This window comes from Arachis ipaensis, chromosome B2 (assembly GCF_059453495.1).
Source record: "Arachis ipaensis isolate K30076 ecotype BB chromosome B2, ASM5945349v1, whole genome shotgun sequence".
Classification (NCBI taxonomy): Eukaryota; Viridiplantae; Streptophyta; class Magnoliopsida; order Fabales; family Fabaceae; genus Arachis; species Arachis ipaensis.
In genome coordinates, this window is record NC_142437.1 from 12,064,043 (window position 1) to 12,083,458 (window position 19,416).

General features: G+C 27.2%; 1 protein-coding gene across 1 annotated transcript in view; it reads left to right on the top strand.

Annotated features, from left to right (window-relative positions):
* Positions 1-19,048, top strand: part of LOC107626875 (uncharacterized) — a 35,136-nt gene extending 16,088 nt beyond the window's left edge. The window contains exons 9-16 of the mRNA XM_021115429.2: positions 1,177-1,905; positions 2,905-3,732; positions 3,807-4,523; positions 5,215-6,039; positions 14,162-15,772; positions 16,955-18,023; positions 18,270-18,381; positions 18,701-19,048. Coding sequence (XP_020971088.2) covers positions 1,177-1,905; positions 2,905-3,732; positions 3,807-4,523; positions 5,215-6,039; positions 14,162-15,772; positions 16,955-17,992 — 5,748 coding nt within the window. The 3' untranslated portion in view covers positions 17,993-18,023; positions 18,270-18,381; positions 18,701-19,048. The remainder of the gene's footprint in view (positions 1-1,176; positions 1,906-2,904; positions 3,733-3,806; positions 4,524-5,214; positions 6,040-14,161; positions 15,773-16,954; positions 18,024-18,269; positions 18,382-18,700) is intronic.
* Positions 19,049-19,416: the final 368 nt, after the last annotated feature.

Here is a 19,416-nt window from a genome sequence, read left to right on the forward strand (position 1 = left end):
TTCTATTCTTAACCATAATTCTTCTTTAAGTTTCCTAATTATATGTATTAGATGATAAACTCCCTAAAACACTAGAATGTATAATGTTCTTTTACATTATTTTAGTCTTTTCTTTTCTAAGTGCGATTGTATTCATTAATTATATATTGTCTTTATTATTTATATATTACTTTTATTTACCTTTTAATTATTTATATAGTAGTTGTAATAATATTATTGAAAATAGATTTTATTTTGATTTATTAAAAATAAAATTAAAAAATTAAATATTATTCAAATTTTAACTATTAAAATATTATATTCATACTTGTATATTATTTAATAGTTTTATACTTTTATCCTTGTAATATAATATTTAAATATAACTAAAAAATACTATAAAAGTAACAATAGAAGTTACTACGTACTTAAAATGAATAAACATAAATATAATTATATGAAGTTAAATAAATAAACTTCAATTCAATATTTGCATAATTTTATTTATAGTCCACTTTATAAGTTTATATATAAACTTTTTGTTTTAATATATATATATATATATATTCATCTTAAGTTTTGTTACCAAAAATGCATCCTAAGGCTTAGTTTGATAAAGTTTTTACTTTTTAAAAAGTGTAGTATTTATATGTTTGGTAAATCAAATTAAAAATAACTTTTAATAAATACAAACAACAATTATTGATAAAATAACTTTTAAAATTTAAAAATACTATAAAAGACATATTTTTAAGCGTTAAAATTGAAAATTAGTTAATATATAAATTTATATTAGAGTTTTAAATTTTAAAAAATATAAGCCAACTTTAAAAAGCTGCATCTGTAGATATTTTAAAAAATACCTCGATCTTTTAAAAATTACAAACACAAACATAAACACATAATTTTTTTTTATTTACTAAACATAAAATAAAAAAATTTATACTTTTAAAGAGTAGAAGCACTTTTTCAAAAAACTTTATAACAAAAGCTAAATTAAATTAAAGCCCAACATTGCAATATTATGATTTTGAGGAGTTACTGTTACTAGTTTTGTTCGTGATGCCAACTTGCAAATAGCAATGCAAGCATGTCTTAACCCAAATCACATTTGGGGATCTCTCTTTGTTTGGTTTGATTTTGTGACATTTGACTTAATTTGAGTTTTTTGCTATTGCATTGTGAACCACACAACAGGTTACCATCTTTCCAAATTTGAAGAGTATTAAAGTGAGAAGCATGAAGAGTTTGAGTGGGATATGTCATAATGAATTTGAACTCCCAAAAGCCTCTTTCGAAAAGTTGGAGAGCCTAGCCATTGATGAGTGTCATAAACTGGTCCATGTTTTCACTTCTAATGTGGTGGGAATATTTCAGCATGTAAGCAACTTAAGCGTTACTAATTGTAAGTCAATGAAAGCTATATTTGAGTCAGCAGCTTGGGAAAAGAAGCGAACTTCTAAGGATGCAACACCCAAGTTGCAAGATGTTCATTTTCAATCACTTCCAAAATTAGAGCATATGTTCAACATGAAGATAAAACAGCAGGAAGAGATTCTTAAGTTAAACAATTTGCATAAGATATGGGTTCAAGATTGTAAAAGGTTGGAAAACATATTTTCTGCTCCTGTCGCTAAAACACTTGAAAATAATCTGGAAGAGCTTGTGGTCTCGGATTGCTCTCAATTGAGGCAAATTGTTGCCAAGAAAGAAGAAGATGCCAGCAGTCTTACTAAATTTAACTTTTTGAAACTGGCAACCATCAAATTTTTGAGACTACCAAAATTCAAGAGTTTCTATCCAGGAGCTTATGGAATAGAATTTTCAGCACTCAACAACTTGTCTATTGAACAATGTGACAACTTGGAACCATTCAGAGAAGAAATCATAGATGAACAACCAAATCCTGCCCTCTTTCCTGAAACGGTAATAACAATACCTTCAAACTCTTATTTCTATTGTTATTTCGTAATAGCAGAAGAAAAATTAATTAGATTTAATGGGCGTGGTTGAAAATTAAACTCTTTTACATTATCATCAAATAAAAATGTCTGAGAGGTTTGATAGAAAATTATGGGTCTAAGATGAGTGTATATATATATATATATATTTTTTTTATCTTATGCTCTATTATTAATTACTAGGTACATGCTTTGTTTATTCCCTTTTGAATTTAGGAAGCCACTCAGATAAAGACACATAAAACGTCTTTTTTTTTTAAATATAGACGATGCTATTTTTGTTATAATTAGACCAAACAAATTAATTTGAATAAAAAAATAATGAATCAAATTTTAAATTGGTCTAAATTAATATTATTTTTCATAAAAAATTGCTACAATATTTTTATTATAGAAAATGACTAAAATACTCCTATTATATATATTAATTTTAATAATCCTAAACTCTAGCTTTTTACTTCTCTATCGTCGTAGAGTTAAGATTTAGAGTTTTCGAGATATATATATATATATATATAATAGGAATATTTTAGTCATTTTTTATAATAAGGATATTATAATCATCTTTTATAAAAAATAATATTAATTTAGACCGTTCAAAATTCGATTCACTATTTTTTCGGTCAAATTAATTTATCTAGGCTAATTTTAACAAAAATAACATACAGTTTAATCGATTATATGTGCTAAATTTTAATTACTAAAAAACATCTTTAAAAAAAGACGTTTGAGAGGCCTTTATCTAAATGGCACTCTTGGATTTAACCTTTAAGGCTTTAACCATTGAAAAAAAAAAATCAAATCAAATATTTTTCATGATCGGATGAAGTTTTACAAAGTCAAGATATCGTCACAACTCAATCCCAATTAAAATGGCGTAGAATACGTGCATGAATTTGCATTTTGATATATTTAACTTTATGCATGCTAAATTAATTTTTCTGTCATGATTTATTCCATGTAGGTAATGAACAATTTGAAGTCAATTCAAATTGAGTCGAGACATGCAACATTATCGACTAACTATGATTATCGAAGGGATAATCTAGAAGAGCTTCAATTATCAGGACTGAAGGATACTAAAATTCTGTATTCTTTCCTTTATAGCAATCCTAATATGAAGAATCTATGCTTGAACGATGCTTCTTTTGAAGAATTGGTGCCTCTTGAAAGGCTTGCTAAGATTGAAAGCTTAGGAGTTGTCCCACAGCTAAAAAGCTTGAAGTTAACAGATCTACCTTATCTTCAGAAGATTGGCTTCGAAAGAGACCCAATTCTTCAAAGGATAGAGACATTGGTTTTTCAAAATTGCCCATGTTTGAAAACCATAGCACCTTCTAATGTATTTTTCTCTCACTTGACAAAGCTTGAAGTGGTTGACTGTGAAACATTAACATATTTAATGTCACCATCAACCGCAAGAAGTTTGGGTCAACTCAACACCATGAAGGTAATTAATTGTGAATCTCTTGAGGAAATTGTATCAGAGGAAGGACAAGAAGATAATAAAGAGAAAGATGACATCATTTTCAAACAATTGACGACAATTGAACTTGTGTCTCTCAAGCGCCTCGAAAGCTTTTGCAGCTCCGAGAGTTGTGCGTTTCAGTTTCCATCATTAGAGAAATTTGTGGTGAGTGCTTGTCCCGAATTGAAAAGTTTCTCCCAAGAAGAACACATGAAACCACTGCCCAAGTTGGGAAAAGTATATGTTGTCCATGAAAAAGACAAGGTGGAAGCGCACTGGACAAACAATTTACAAGAAACAATACGAGATATATTCAACAAAAAGGTATTGTCTAAATTTCATTCTTTTCTTTTGATGGTTCTCAAATAAATTACAGATATTTTTCAATATAATCACAGATATTTTTCAAAGGCATGGAGAAATTAAGTGTTTCTGATGATCTTGCTCATCTACAACAACTATGGCAATGCAAAGAAGAACGCCCACAAGGAGAATTGTTTAACAATTTGAAAACTTTGAAGCTGAGTGGTTGTAAGTTCGAACCATACGCAATTCCATCAAATGTTCTTTTCAGTTTCAAGAACTTAAAAGAATTGGAAGTGGATAGCTGCAAAAAAATAACAGGAATTTTTGAAATGAATGATACTGAGATCAAGGAAACATCGTTCCAACTGAAGAAGCTAACTTTGAAATCGCTTCCAAATGTGACACATGTGTGGAACCCGGAAAAACAAGGAATTCTCAGCTTCAAAAGTCTACAAATAGTGACTGTCGAAGGCTGTGAGGATTTGAGAACTCTATTTCCTATAGCCTTGGCCAGAGATCTTAAGAAGCTTGAGAAACTTCTTGTTAGCGAATGTGATGAGTTATCTAATATTATAGAAGCTGGAACTGTTGATGAACATCTTGTGTTTCCTTGTTTAACCACATTGGCATTGTTTGTTTTGCCAAAGTTTACTGGCTTTTGCTCTCAGAAGTTCACTCTGGAATGCCCTGCGTTAATTTTTTTGGGCGTATATGGTTGCAACGATCAACTGGAGCTATTTCAGAGTCAAGGACAGGAAAACCAAAACAGCACCTCAACTGCTAAGCAACCACTTTTCATGAATATAAAGGTAAATAATTTATATTGTTATTTGTTATAATATCTTCTAAGGTAAAGGTAATTTATTATAACAACTTTTGAGTTTCATTATTCTATTCTAATAATGATTAGCTTTATCTTTTCATTTTATATTTATAATTCATTTTATTTTATAGGATTTAGATCTCATATTTATATTCTTAATTAATGTTACTTGCACTTTCAAGAATAAATAGCAACTTAAAACTCATTTTATCAGTCATGTTAAATGAGATACACACTTTCCAATTTGTAAAGAGTATTGGATAAATACTCTTTTTTTTTTTAATATTTTCTGATGTCAAAAACATATTATTGTATCTTTTTCACTTTCTTTTTTTTCTTCTCTGTTTTTTAATGAAGAAGTCTGCAGTTAAATTTGTTTTAAATGATTGTTTATTTATATAATTAATCATATAAAAATAATTCATGCGTGTTTAGATTATTTGATTAAAAAGATATTAATATTTGTTTGAGTAATACACAAAAAGTTAATTTTAGTAAACCTAAACCTTATATGATAGTTATTCTGTAAAAGCTATATAATAATTGTCTATATCTAAAATAATTGATACTTATTAGAGTCAATTTGCTAGCAATTTTACAATTTTGAAATAATTAATTGTTACCTTTTATAATCCTAAGTTTCAAAATGTTATACTTATCAACCGTTTCTGTCATAGGATATTTCCAAGATGGAAATTTTGCTTCTGAATTGGAGACACACTGAAGCTTTAAGTTCATGGTTGACAAAATTGAATAACGAAAATCTTGAGAGTTTGAATGAACTTGTCCTTGTTGTTGATGATGGGAAGAGTAACTGTAATGTGGCGGTTAAATTATCTGAGAAGACACCCAAGTTGGAAACACTGAAAGTAGGCTTTTACTGTGATGAAACCCTCAAAAATATATTGCCCTCCCATGATGATAAGAAGATTCTTGGAAACTTAAAAGAATTGTACCTATTCAACTTAAATGAGTTGCAATCCATGAGTGGGGTAGAATACTTGTCAAATCAGCTCCGTCTATTAGATGTTTATTATTGTCCAAAATTGATGACAACAATAGTGCTACAATCTTCCTCCAATCTGAAAGAACTGCACATAGAATCATGTGATGCAATGCTGCGTCTATTCACATCTTCAACAGCGAAAATGCTAATATACCTTGAGGAGTTGCAAGTTGAGAGTTGTGAATCATTGAAAGAAATCGTGGGGGAAGAACAGCAGAGTGCTATGAAGAAAGACGAAGTTATTGAATTTAAGCAGCTAGAGAGGATAACCCTTCGATCTTTGGAAAGCCTGGAATGCTTTTATTCAGGGTATGTCACTCTGAAGTTGCCCTCTCTCATTCAACTGGACATAGTGGATTGCTCCAAGATGAAAGTTTTCTCTCATGGAAATGTCGGCGTTTCTAGAAGCATTCAAGTTTCTTACAACGACTCAAGTGATGATTTGGTCTTCCACCGTGATCTTAATAATGCCGCTGTATTGCAGTCTCTAAGTCAGGTAATAAATAAAGACCCTTCTCCAAATAAAATTTTACTAAGGCCAATTCTATAGATCTTTTTATTTGGTATTTAATTTTATCTAATTTATTTTTTATAATAATTTTTAAATATTTTAAATTTTTTTTACTTTTATATTTTAAAATTTAAAATTAATTATTTAACTTTTTTTTAATTGACAATAACTTTTAGATACTATAACAAACACCTTTAACTAATTGATAAATAATTATTTTGCCGTGATTTCAACTCAGAGGAATAGTATGGAAAAAACAAAAAAAAAAAAAAAATTAGATAAGAGAAACCATAAAATGGATTAATCAGATAGCTTTTCAGTAACAAGATACTTGGTGAATATTGCACTTTTTATTTAATTTTTTTGGAATGCATTAAAATTCACCAATAATAATTTAGTTTAAGTTTGTGTATTGCATTGAAAAAAATCATGTATTGTTCATTGTTAATAATCACTTGTTAGTTGTTAATTGTTGTTCTCTAATTGATAATAACAATATTGATAAAGTCTTATATCTAATTGATAATGTTACTCTTTTATTATATGATATTTTTAAATAATTCTTGATGAAAAAAATGACAGAGACTTAGACAAAGACGTTTAAAATATCTTTAAATAAAGACATTTAATTTCATGCATTGAATATATTATGATATATTAAATTTTTGACATGTATTATAGATTAAAAGTATTATCTTTATTAAAAAGTATTGATATATTCTTGAAATCATTAATTTGATTCTGATAATAATTATTTAATTTGTTTAAAATTTAATTTTTTAACAAAATTTTATTAGAGGATTGTTTTATTTTTATTATTTTTTATAAATCTTTGTAATATTATTTTTCTAGTTTTTATTTTATTATCATCTTGATATATTTTTTTTATTTTACGAATTTAATAATTTTTATGAGTTGATTTTTTATTTACAATTTTTATAACTTTTTAATAATTTTTTTCTTTTCTCTTACTTTTGAATATCTATATTTGAATTTACCAATTCTTAATTATTCTATTTTTAGTCTAGTAATTCTTATTTATTTTTGAATTCTTTGAATAAAACTTATTGTAAAATTAAGATTTTGAAAAAAAAATATTTTGTATTGATTTAAGAAATATTCAGTGTCATTTGAATTAATATTACTTAGAATTATTAGTATAATTATTTTTTCTATTAGATATTTAATTTTATTCACAATTTATACTTTTATTATTAATCTATGTTTTTTTAGAATAAGTTTTTTAATTGTGGCTAAATAATAACTTTAGAAAAAGTTATTTTTGACATCTTTATATAAATAGTGTCCTAACAAAATTTATAAAAATAAAATAATAAAATAAAGGATATTTTAAAAAATAACACAAAAGAAGAGTGATATTATCATTATTCTTGAAAATGACAAAAACTTAGTTGGCTCAGGATTCGGTGGTCCAGGAACCTTTGGACCACGTGGTCTAAGTAGAAAACATGTTTTTGGAGTTTTTTTTATCAATTGTTACGTAGTCTTTGAACTAATTTTAATTACAAATCAACCCCATATATTTTATTTAATTATAAAAATAGTTTTTTATTTTATAAATTATTATTTTATCAATTATCTATTATATTTATTAAGAATCAAATACAAAAATAACAACCAATTATATCCTCCATTCATCCTAATAATTTCAATTGATTAAAAAATTAACTTTGATCTCGTTACGTTCGTCCATGGCTTCCAAATCGTGTTTCCTTGAAATTCAATCGATTGGTTTTTCAAATCAATCGATTGAATGATAACTCAATCGATTGGTTTACACTATATCACAAAACAATCGATTGAAAGTTGTAAGGTAGAATGGTAAAAAGCTTAAACCAATCGATTGTTTATACTTTCCAATCAAATGAATGCCTCAAAACAATCGATTGTTGTTGTTACTCAATCGATTGAATTCACGAAAATAATATGGATTTGCCAAATACAATCGATTGGAAAGTGATGACATTGAAGTTTTAGCCAAATTCAATCGATTGGTAATGTAATCCAATCGATTGGAAGGTGATGAAGTTGAATGTTTTGCCAATTTCAATCGATTGGTATGGTTAAAGTCATCGTCTTGTTGGTTAAAGTCATCGTCCTCCTGGTATTGCTCATTCATTTCAGTGTCTGTAAATATGCCTGACATCTTAAAAATGTCCAATGAAAAAAATTATTTAATACACACAAAGTCATATATTTCTATTTGTGGTAAAAGTTAAAAATTAAAAGTAAATAATATTTAAACTTTTTTGTTTAACAAAATTAAAATAAAGCACCAAAATAAGAAAAAATGTGTATAGGAGGACATTCATTATGTTATAATTTTAATAATTAATCTAAATTTTAAAAAATTGGATAAATTTATATTTTTTGTGATTACAATCAAAAGTGAATTATATGTATTCTTATAATCAAGAAATATACTTAACTTCTTTTATAATAAGTAAATCTGTCAATAATTTAATTTATTAAAAAAATCTCATCTTTTTATTTATCCTACAAAATAAAATTTCATATTAATAGTTTTGAATAAGATAATTAAAATAAAATTTAAAAATAAAGCTTGAATAAAAAAATACAAAGTTTTTAATCTAAAAATATAAAATAGTTAAAAAATAAAATACTTATTTAAATATGATTTTTCAAGACACTTTATAACCTAGATGAATAAATATTATTTTTAAAATGAATCATGATATATTGATACAAAACTTATTGTATGTAATTTTTTTTAAAAATTAATAAACCTCTCTTGTTAATAACAATATTGGAACCTAAATTTGAACGCTAATTGGTATTATATACTGTGTAGGTACTTAGAGTATATTAGAAAAGTACATTAATAATTTGAAGAGAAAAATTATTAGTGTAAATTTATTTTTTAAAAAAATTAATCCTTATTGAACTATTCTATTTTTATTCCTTCAAAACATATCTTAATAAAAATATTTGTAACAATAATTTACATCCAATAAGAATATCTTAACGAGCAGTTACATCATTCTGTCATGGGGTAAAATAGGAAAAAATAATCGACACCTAACTCTCTGTATTCCTAATATAAATTGTTATAGATAAGGATAGTTTCTTAAAATTTTGGGGTGTCCGGGCCACTACTCACCCCCTCTAGGTCCGTCGCTGATTGCTAGCTAATTAATTAATAATAAAAAATAATAGCATCTATTTACTTTTTAGTATTTCTCAATTTCTATGCATTAATAAAAAATATTTTTAAATATTTTTTTCTTACACAATCAATTTCACGAATAAAGTATCAATAAAGTATCGAAACGAATAATTGCAAAATTAGAGATTCTATTCACTGACTTCGATTTTGTAATCAAAACGATGGTTTATTTTTTGAACACTACAATGAAAAACTTGATTGGACCTTTGCTGATTGCTGCAACGGTGATTAACGATGAAGAAATAGTGGATATTAAATAGACGGATGAAAATTAAAAAAAATTGGATATTGAGTAGATGGATGTTCCAAAGAAAAACAATTAAATTTTTTATAATCAAAGAAAATGATACACGATTTCAATGGTGGGATTGAATAATTAGTGATGGATTATTCACCAATTTATAATGTTAATATTAAGGAAAAGATAAGATTAGTTTATCTACATAAAAATAAAACAGAAAAAATTGAAGATAGAATTTTAAAGATAAGATAGATGAATAATAAGATAATTTCTAAAAAGATAACAAGATTGAAATAGCCGCATATCACATTTCAATCGATTGGGTACCATTACCAATCGATTGAAATTGGCAAAACATTCAACTTTATCACCTTCCAATCGATTGGATTACATTACCAATCGATTGAATTTGGCTAAAACTTCAATGTCATCACTTTCCAATCAATTGTATTTGGCAAATCCATGTTGTTTTCGTGAATTCAATCGATTGAGTAACAACAACAATCGATTGGTTTAAGTTTTTTACCATTCTACCTTACAACTTTCAATCGATTGTTTTGTGATATAGTGTAAACCAATCGATTGAGTTATCATTCAATCGATTGATTTGAAAAACCAATCGATTGAATTTCAAGGAAACACGATTTGGAAGCCATGGACGAACGTAACGAGATCAAAGTTAATTTTTTAATCAATTGGAATTATTAGGATGAATGGAGGATATAATTGGTTGTTATTTTTGTATTTGATTGTTAATAAATATAATAGATAATTGATAAAATAATAATTTATAAATAAAAAACTATTTTTATAATTAAATAAAATATATAGGGTTGATTTGTAATTAAAATTAGTTCAAGGACTATGTAACAATTGATAAAAAAACTCCAAAAACATGTTTTCTACTTGGACCACTAAGTGGTTCAAAGGTTCCTGGACCACCGAATCCTGAGCCAACTTAGTTTGTGAAATCTTTTATTTTAAACAAATAACTTTATCAACTCAGGATTCGGTGCTCCAGGAACCTTTGGACCACTTAGTGGTCCAAGTAAAAAACATGTTTTTGGAGTTTTTTTATCAATTGCTACGTAGTCTTTGAACTAATTTTAATTACAAATCAACCCCATATATTTTATTTAATTATAAAAATAGTTTTTATTTTATAAATTATTATTTTATCAATTATCTATTATATTTATTAACAATCAAATACAAAAATAACAACCAATTATATCCTCCATTCATCCTAATAATTCCAATTGATTAAAAAATTAACTTTGATCTCGTTACGTTCGTCCATGGCTTCCAAATCGTGTTTCCTTGAAATTCAATCGATTGGTTTTTCAAAACAATCGATTGAATGATAACTCAATCGATTGGTTTACACTATATCACAAAACAATCGATTGAAAGTTGTAAGGTAGAATGGTAAAAAGTTTAAACCAATCGATTGTTTATACTTTCCAATCGAATGAATGCCTCAAAACAATCAATTGTTGTTGTTACTCAATTGATTGAATTCACGAAAACAACATGGATTTGCCAAATACAATCGATTTGAAAGTGATGACATTGAAGTTTTAGCCAAATTCAATCGATTGGTAATGTAATCCAATCGATTGGAAGGTGATGAAGTTGAATGTTTCGCCAATTTCAATCGATTGGTAATGGGATATCCATCTACTCAATCAATTGGTAATGTTCTCATTTTTCAAAATTCTGTAGGATTTTGCACAATTTATTCTATTCTACTTTCATAAATCACAAATAGGTTGTACAAATCCTCATTAATCCAATTTTTTTTTCAATCACCATGATCGGGATCTTATTATCTTCTTGCACCAATATCAATGTATTAACATAAGAACAATTTTTATCACTTAACTTAAATCATTGATCCTGTAGTTTGGTCTAGTTTGGACGAAGGAAATGTATTTCTACTAGTATTAATTAAATCCGTGATAATACATGACGAAATTATTTTGGTAACCAAGTTTAACCAAGTTGGTTCAATAGCTTATTGGTATAATAAAAAACAATTGATTGAGTAGATGGGTACCATTACCAATCGATTGAAATTGGCAAAACATTCAACTTCATCACCTTCTAATCGATTGGATTACATTACCAATGGATTGAATTTGGCTAAAACTTCAATGTCATCACTTTCCAATCGATTGTATTTGGCAAATCCATGTTGTTTTCGTGAATTCAATCGATTGAGTAACAACAACAATCGATTGTTTTGAGGCATTCATTCGATTGAAAAGTATAAACAACCGATTGGTTTAAGCTTTTTACCATTCTACCTTACAACTTTCAATCGATTGTTTTGTGATATAGTGTAAACCAATCGATTGAGTTATCATTCAATCGATTGTTTTGAAAAACCAATCGATTGAATTTCAAGGAAACACGATTTGGAAGCCATGGACGAATGTAACGAGATCAAAGTTAATTTTTTAATCAATTGGAATTATTAGGATGAATGGAGGATATAATTGATTGTTATTTTTGTATTTGATTGTTAATAAATATAATAGATAATTGATAAAATAATAATTTATAAAATAAAAAATTATTTTTATAATTAAATAAAATATATGGGGTTAATTTGTAATTAAAATTAGTTCAAGAACTACGTAATAATTGATAAAAAAAACTCCAAAAACATGTTTTTTACTTGGACCACTAAGTGGTCCAAAGGTTCCTGGACCACCGAATCCTGTGCCAATTAACTTTTGAAAGATATATTTATAAATGTTATAACATTTTATATTTGGTAAATTAAATTAAAAGTGACTTTTAATAAGTACAAATAATAACAACAACTATATTTAGTAAAATAATTTTTAAAATTTAAAATAATCATAATAAACATAAAAATAGAGAGAATTTTGACTGTAAATGAAATTTGGCATCAATAATTTAATCAAGAATAAATATAAATATTTATTAATATATAAAATTATATTAGAGATTTTTTAATTTTGATAAATATAAACTAACTTAAAAAAATATTTTTTTAAATATTTTTAAAAATATCTCTAATATTTTAAAATTACAAACATAAATATATAATTATTTTGATATACCAAATACAAAATAAAGTACTGGTGTCTCTTTAAAAATTTTAACAAAACAAGGCTAACATCACTCTCCTATATTATGTTATCTCTACGATATATTTTGATACTTAGCATATCTCAAATATTCAATTAAAAAATAGTTAAACTATTATTTTCTTTTAATACAAAAGAAATACATAAATACTTTTAACTCGAGGTTTTGAATACCAGAATGAAAAAATAGAATAATACGACTAAAATGTAAGGACATTATAATTATTTTTAGACAATAATAAAATATGAAAAGCTAAACATAAAGAAGTGCAACTGTGATGTATAATGAGAATACCTTTAACAAATTTTCAATTTGGATTTATATTAATAAAAAAATATTATAATTTAATAAAATTTAGTTAAAAAATGTGATAAAAATGAAAATAAGAAATAACTATGAATAGAAAAATATATCATAAAAATTTATTTGAGATAAACAAATAATTATTTTATGTATGTTCATTTATTTAAAAGTATTTTTATTTACCTATTATTTTAAGCATTATTAAGATTATATTCATTTTTGTGTTAATATGTGTTCCTTTTTTTATTTAGATAATTATTTTTTATTAAACTTTTTGTTCCATAATATCTCACTTTTAACATTCTAGCTAGGCTAATATACGTTTTTATTTTATTTTTTTGGACAAGTATATATTTTAAAATAAATATATGACATATTTTTTTATAATCTAATTATTTCTTTTTCTTCACCACTTTGATTTTTTTTTATTAATCAATAAATGCATTTATTTAGAGTAATATATATAAAAAAGGATGCATCGAGTATAATTTTTTAAAATTGACGAAGATAAATTTGTATATGTTTTTAACATTGCATTTAATTTATGCTATTACAACTATTATATATATATATATATATATATATATATATATATATATATATATATATATATATATATATATATATATAAGTTAAATATGCTAAGAGTGGTACAAAATTCAGCAGTTAAGAAATTGATCATATATCCTTTTTTATTATATATTGATATAAATTTTAGAAATGAAATACTGAAAATTGGCAATATATATATATATATATATATATATATATATATATATATATATATATATATATATATATTGTTAGCATTGTTTTATGGTCACGCCAAAAGAGATATTAATTAAAATAATTTTGACAAAATGATCAATGTGGGTAAATATAAAATTCTAAATATCTATTTATAAAATGTTTAATTTGAATATAGTGGTAAGTGACAAATAAATAATTAGAAAATACATTATGCTAATCATATCTAAATCTTTATAGACAAATGATACATAGATTTTTTATATCAATTTCAAACTATCGGTAAAGAAATTTATATATTGCCTATTAAATTTGATAAGATGTTTAATCGTCTTTCCAATAAAAAACTCAGAATTTATTTACTATTTTTTCTGTAATTAATTATATTCACCATTATTGTTATTTTTGATAAAAAAATTTGAAATGTTTAAAGTTCTAATTAATCTTTTTTATTATATTTATTTTCTTGACATAACAAAACTCAGAGTCGTCTTGATCTTGGCAATCACTCGGAGCTGAAAGATTTATGGCTTGATAAAGTGCATATCTCAGATGAGGCCTTCTCCTTTGGTTTTAATTCAGAAAGTCTAGTGGTGAAAGAGTGTGATGAATTCTTTACAACCGCAGTACTACCTTCTCATTTACTTCCCTTCCTCAGTCGATTACAAGAGTTGGAGGTGCGGAGATGCAATTCTGTTGAGGCCATATTTGAAGTCAAAGATACACCAACAGATATTGTTATTCCTTTGAAGATATTAACTTTGGAGGAACTTCCAAATCTGAGGCATGTTTGGAACAAGGATTCTGAAGGAAAGTTCAGTCTTCCCAAACTGGAGGAGGTTATTGTTGATAAATGTGCAAGCATAAAATCGGTGTTCCCAGAATCAGTTGGCAAGAGTAACATACAAATGTTAAAAGTGAAGAACTGTGCAGAGTTAGTTGAAATTGTCGCTGGAGATGATGTAGCCAAACAGGTTAGCATCTTCTCCACGCTATCTTCTTTGGAGCTGTGGAATTTGCCAAATTTGAAGTGTTCATTACTACTATCGCATTTGCTACCTTTCCTTCATAAATTACAAGAGTTGGTGGTTGGAAGATGTGGTTCTTTGGAGACTATATTTGATGTGAAAGATGCACCAACAAAAGAAGAAGATACAAACATGATTATTGTTATTCCTTTGAAGAAATTGACTTTGGAGAAACTTCCAACTTTGAGTCATGTTTGGAAAGGAAAGCTCAGTCTTCAAAAATTGGAGGAGGTTATTGTTGATGAATGTGCAAGCTTAAAATCCTTGTTTCCAGAATTAGTTAACATACAGAGGTTAGAAGTGAAGAATTGTGAGAAGTTAGTTGAAATTGTCTCCAGAGATAAACTAGCCAAAGAAGAAGAAGCAAATAAACAGGTTAATATCTTCTCCAAGCTATCTTGTCTGAAACTGTGGAATTTGCCACATCTGAGCTACATTTATCATGGAATGGAAGACTCTGAATTTTCATTATCAAATGCATTACTACCATTGCATTTGCTACCTTCCCTTCATAAATTGGAAGAGTTGGTGGTTGGGAATTGTGGTTCCTTTGAGACAATATTTGATGTGAAAGATGCTCCAACAAATGATGTGGAAGATACAGACATAATTTCTGTTGAGGCCATATTTGAAGTCAAAGATTCACCAGTAAATGATGTGAAAGATATTCTTTTGAAGAAATTGACTTTGGAGCATCTGCCAACTCTAAGCCATATTTGGAACAAGAATCCTAAAAGAAGTAGTCTTAGCTTTCCATGTCTGGAGGAAGTGGTTGTGAATGGATGTAAAAGCCTCACAAGCTTGTTGCCAGCATCATTGCCCATGTCTAACATGCTAAAGATAGATGTGAAAAACTGTGAGGAATTGGTTGAAATTGTTACAAAAGATGAAGCAGACAATGAAGAAACAAATAAGGAGCTTATTATGTTCCCTAAGCTAACCTCATTGACTCTGCACAATTTGCCAAATTTTACATACATTTATGCTGGAATGCAAATTCTAAATTTACCCGAGTTAAGAGAGTTGGATATTTCTCTTTGTAAATTTGCAACGGATTCCATTGCAAAGGTACGAAAGCTCATACCTTAAAAATATTCGTAACTTTCTAATCTTGTTAGCTTTATATATAATATGCTTATTTCTCCATAGAATATGTACTTTTGAGAAAACTACATTTTATTTATCACAATAAACAACTCATTCTTATTTTGTTTGTTAATAACTTAATATATCTCCCGCGCACCAATCCAAGTCTTTTAAATCATTCATAATGAGGCAAATGCATGTATCTAATATGAGAAGCTACCCACCATTAGAAAATACGAGCAGCTTTTGCCATTTCTAATCTCTTGCTTGTATATGTGGTAATAGCTTGTATGCACATCTAAGAGTCAATTTAAGAATTGCATGCTGAACATATAAAATTGCATATGCATATATCGATTTATATTAATAACCTGTTATACGTAATAATGTTAGATATTCGTTTCAAAAATTCGTTAACATAGTTTATTATTTTGTCAAAAAAATAATTTTAGTCTTAATAAAAATATACAATACTAAACTTATTTAATTCTTTTATGATATTACTTAAAGAAATAAATACTTCTGCCTTTCTTTTGAAAATAAGCTTATTGAGAAAAGTTAATTCCATTGATTTGTTGCCCTCGTATATTTTAAGTATAATGTCAAATAATATTTTTAAAATTATCTACCATAAATTCTAGTTTGGCAATGAACTCAAAAGAATTGATTCTTATTTTGAGTTTAGGATTGAATTAAGAGTATCTATAAATTTTAAACAAAAAGACCGAAAATAGTGAGTTAATATTTTATTTAAAAATCATTCAACTATTTTGTAATAAACTTTGTCACAATAATACCTTTTTTTAACTAAAAAAAAAAGGTGCCAAATTCTTTATTAAATTTGTTATTTACTGTTGAAGAAATTGATCTTTTTTATTTAAAATATTTTTAAATTCAATTGTCATGTGAAATCTTTTTTTACTTATAACAAAAGCTATATTGATCGAGTAAAATAATCTTTTATCACATGTTATCTTCATCATCAAGAGAAGAGTAATTTCTATAACAAAAGCTATATTGCTTCTACATGCTTCATTTATTTTATTTTATTTGGAATACTTTACGCATTTTGCAACATTTAAAACACGGAGAAGGTAAATTATGTTGCCATGTCATGATGATGGTGTGTTGTCCTTCTTACTAAATTTGAATCCAATGGAGCAGGTTGTTACCCCTCACTTACAGCAACTGTCAATAGACAAGGCAGGTGTGATGATGCTTGACAATGAACTGCTTCATTTGGACCCCCAAAACATAACATATCTGAGATTGCAGGGCTTTAATGATATTGATGACTCAGATGCCGCATCTGCCTTTAATTTCTTCCCAAATAAGGTGCCACTTCCCAATATTCAAATCCTTGTGGTGGCCGACAGTGCTTTCAAAGAGATATTCCCCTTACAAAAGCCTGAGATTATTCATTCACAGCTGCTTGTTCAAGAATTGGAACTGAGGAATCTGCACAAGCTTGAATCTATTGGGTTAGACCACACCTGGGTAACCTTCTCTAATCTCACATCGCTGAAACTTGAGGGTTGTGCGTCTTTGAAGTCTTTGTTCACTTCCTCAACCGCCAAATGTCTTGTTCAACTTGAACAGTTGCGCATATCCAACTGTGAAGCACTCGAAAGTTTAATGGTAGATTATCAACGACATGATGGTGATCATGATGTCATCATATTCGAAAAGCTTGAGAAAGTGTCTCTTAGCCAAATACCAAAACTTGAGAGCTTCTACAAAGGAAACTCAACTTTGAATTTTCCATCTTTGGAGGAAGTTGAGGTCACTGAATGCAACAAATTGGAGTATATGTTCACATTCTCAACTGCCAAAAGCTTGGAAATTTTGCATAAGATGAAGATTTCCAAATGTGAGTCATTGGAAACAGTAGTTTTGGCAACACAAGAGGCAAACCAACAACATGAAGATCTCACATTCCCAGACCTCGAATATCTGACTCTTAGTGAATTGCCAAAACTTGAAAGTTTTTTCACCGGAAACTCATCAACTTTGAATTTCCCAAAGGATGAGTTTGAAGTTTGCATCAGTCAATGTGAGAGCATGAAAACTTTCTCACATGGTCACGTGGAAGCACCTAAATTATGGAAGGTGGAGATAGATGGAGTTGATTGCTCAATAGAGAATCGTCTAAACGCTACAGTTAGCCAACAATTTGAGAATCGATCGAATAAGCAGCATTGATGAGTTAATTAGTACAATCATAATTTAAAATGTAAGTTATTCTCTATCTACTCAATTTGCATCTTTTTTGACTTTTCATGTTATACGTTGCACCAAACAATGGAGGAAGTTTCTGTTTTGAAATGTCATTTAATTTGCTTCCTCCATATTCGTTTATGTAATATTTTTGACATTGCTCATTTTATTATCCAATGCTTGTCTTTTCTGAGAATTTAAAAAAGAAAAGTACAGTTAATTTGTTTTGAGTTAACTAGCCCTTGTATACAAATTCTTGCAGGAAATTTGTTGCTTGCTGAGAGAAGCTTATTTTCAATGCATGCATTTGTTACCAGTTAGCCTTGCAAAACTAGTAGTCTAATCAAGGAGTAATGGACGAATAAATAAGGATGGTTAGTAAGATTTTTTTATTTTAAAAAATAAATAAAGTTGGAAATGGTTATGCTTTCATTGTTTATGGATACAATCTCATGATTATGACAAATTGATAACTAAAATTATTAGGCCAAGTAACCAATTAGCTAGAAAAAACACAAGTTAATTTGACGCAGTTACATATTTCTTTTTGCTACAGGAAAGTCTTACTATAATAAGTTTGTGTAACAATCATTCAACTCAAATCATAAAGAATGTTGCTTTTTTCAATCTTGTAACTTTTTTAACTTTAGTCAATATTATCTAATACAATTTTTTGTAAAATTTATTTTTTAGGTTCTATGGGACACCAAATGCAGGAGGAGAATATAAGTAGATCCCATGAAAGCAACAAATATTCATTTCTGTTTGAGTGTGGTGTGTTGTGCATGATATAAATAAATCCCCTGTATTATTATGCAGGAAGAAGTGTATGATTCCTTTTTAACTTTTAAGTGACAAAGCTATAAGCTTAGTGTGTTTTATGAATAAATTATATTTTAGATTTTTATACAAGATATAAAGTGTGTGTGGTTAAGTTATTGAGAGCATTAGTGCACTTTCATGTATGAAAGTAGATTGTAATAATTTTACAATATTGAAGGAGTGTGTGGTTTGTGTTCTAATAAGAACTGAGTAGTTAAAAATGGCATGTAGATATATTTCTTATTTCTACATAACACCATTTTAATGCATAACTTTGATCTTATGTTACTATAAAAATTCAAGTTGTGTATTGTAAACAGCGTATTGCTATGCTAACTATGACATGTATATTTTCTTTTTAAAAAATTGTGATTGTTGGATAAGATTGTAATACAGGGAGTTACTCACATAATGACGCTTAAAACATCTTTTACGTTTTTTAATAATTAAAATTTAACCTATATAATCAATCAAATTATGTTATTTTTGTCAAAATTAGACCAAACAAACTAGTTTAACCGAAAAATCGGTAAATCAAATCTTGATAAGATTTAAATTAATATTTTTTTATAAAAAATAACTATAAT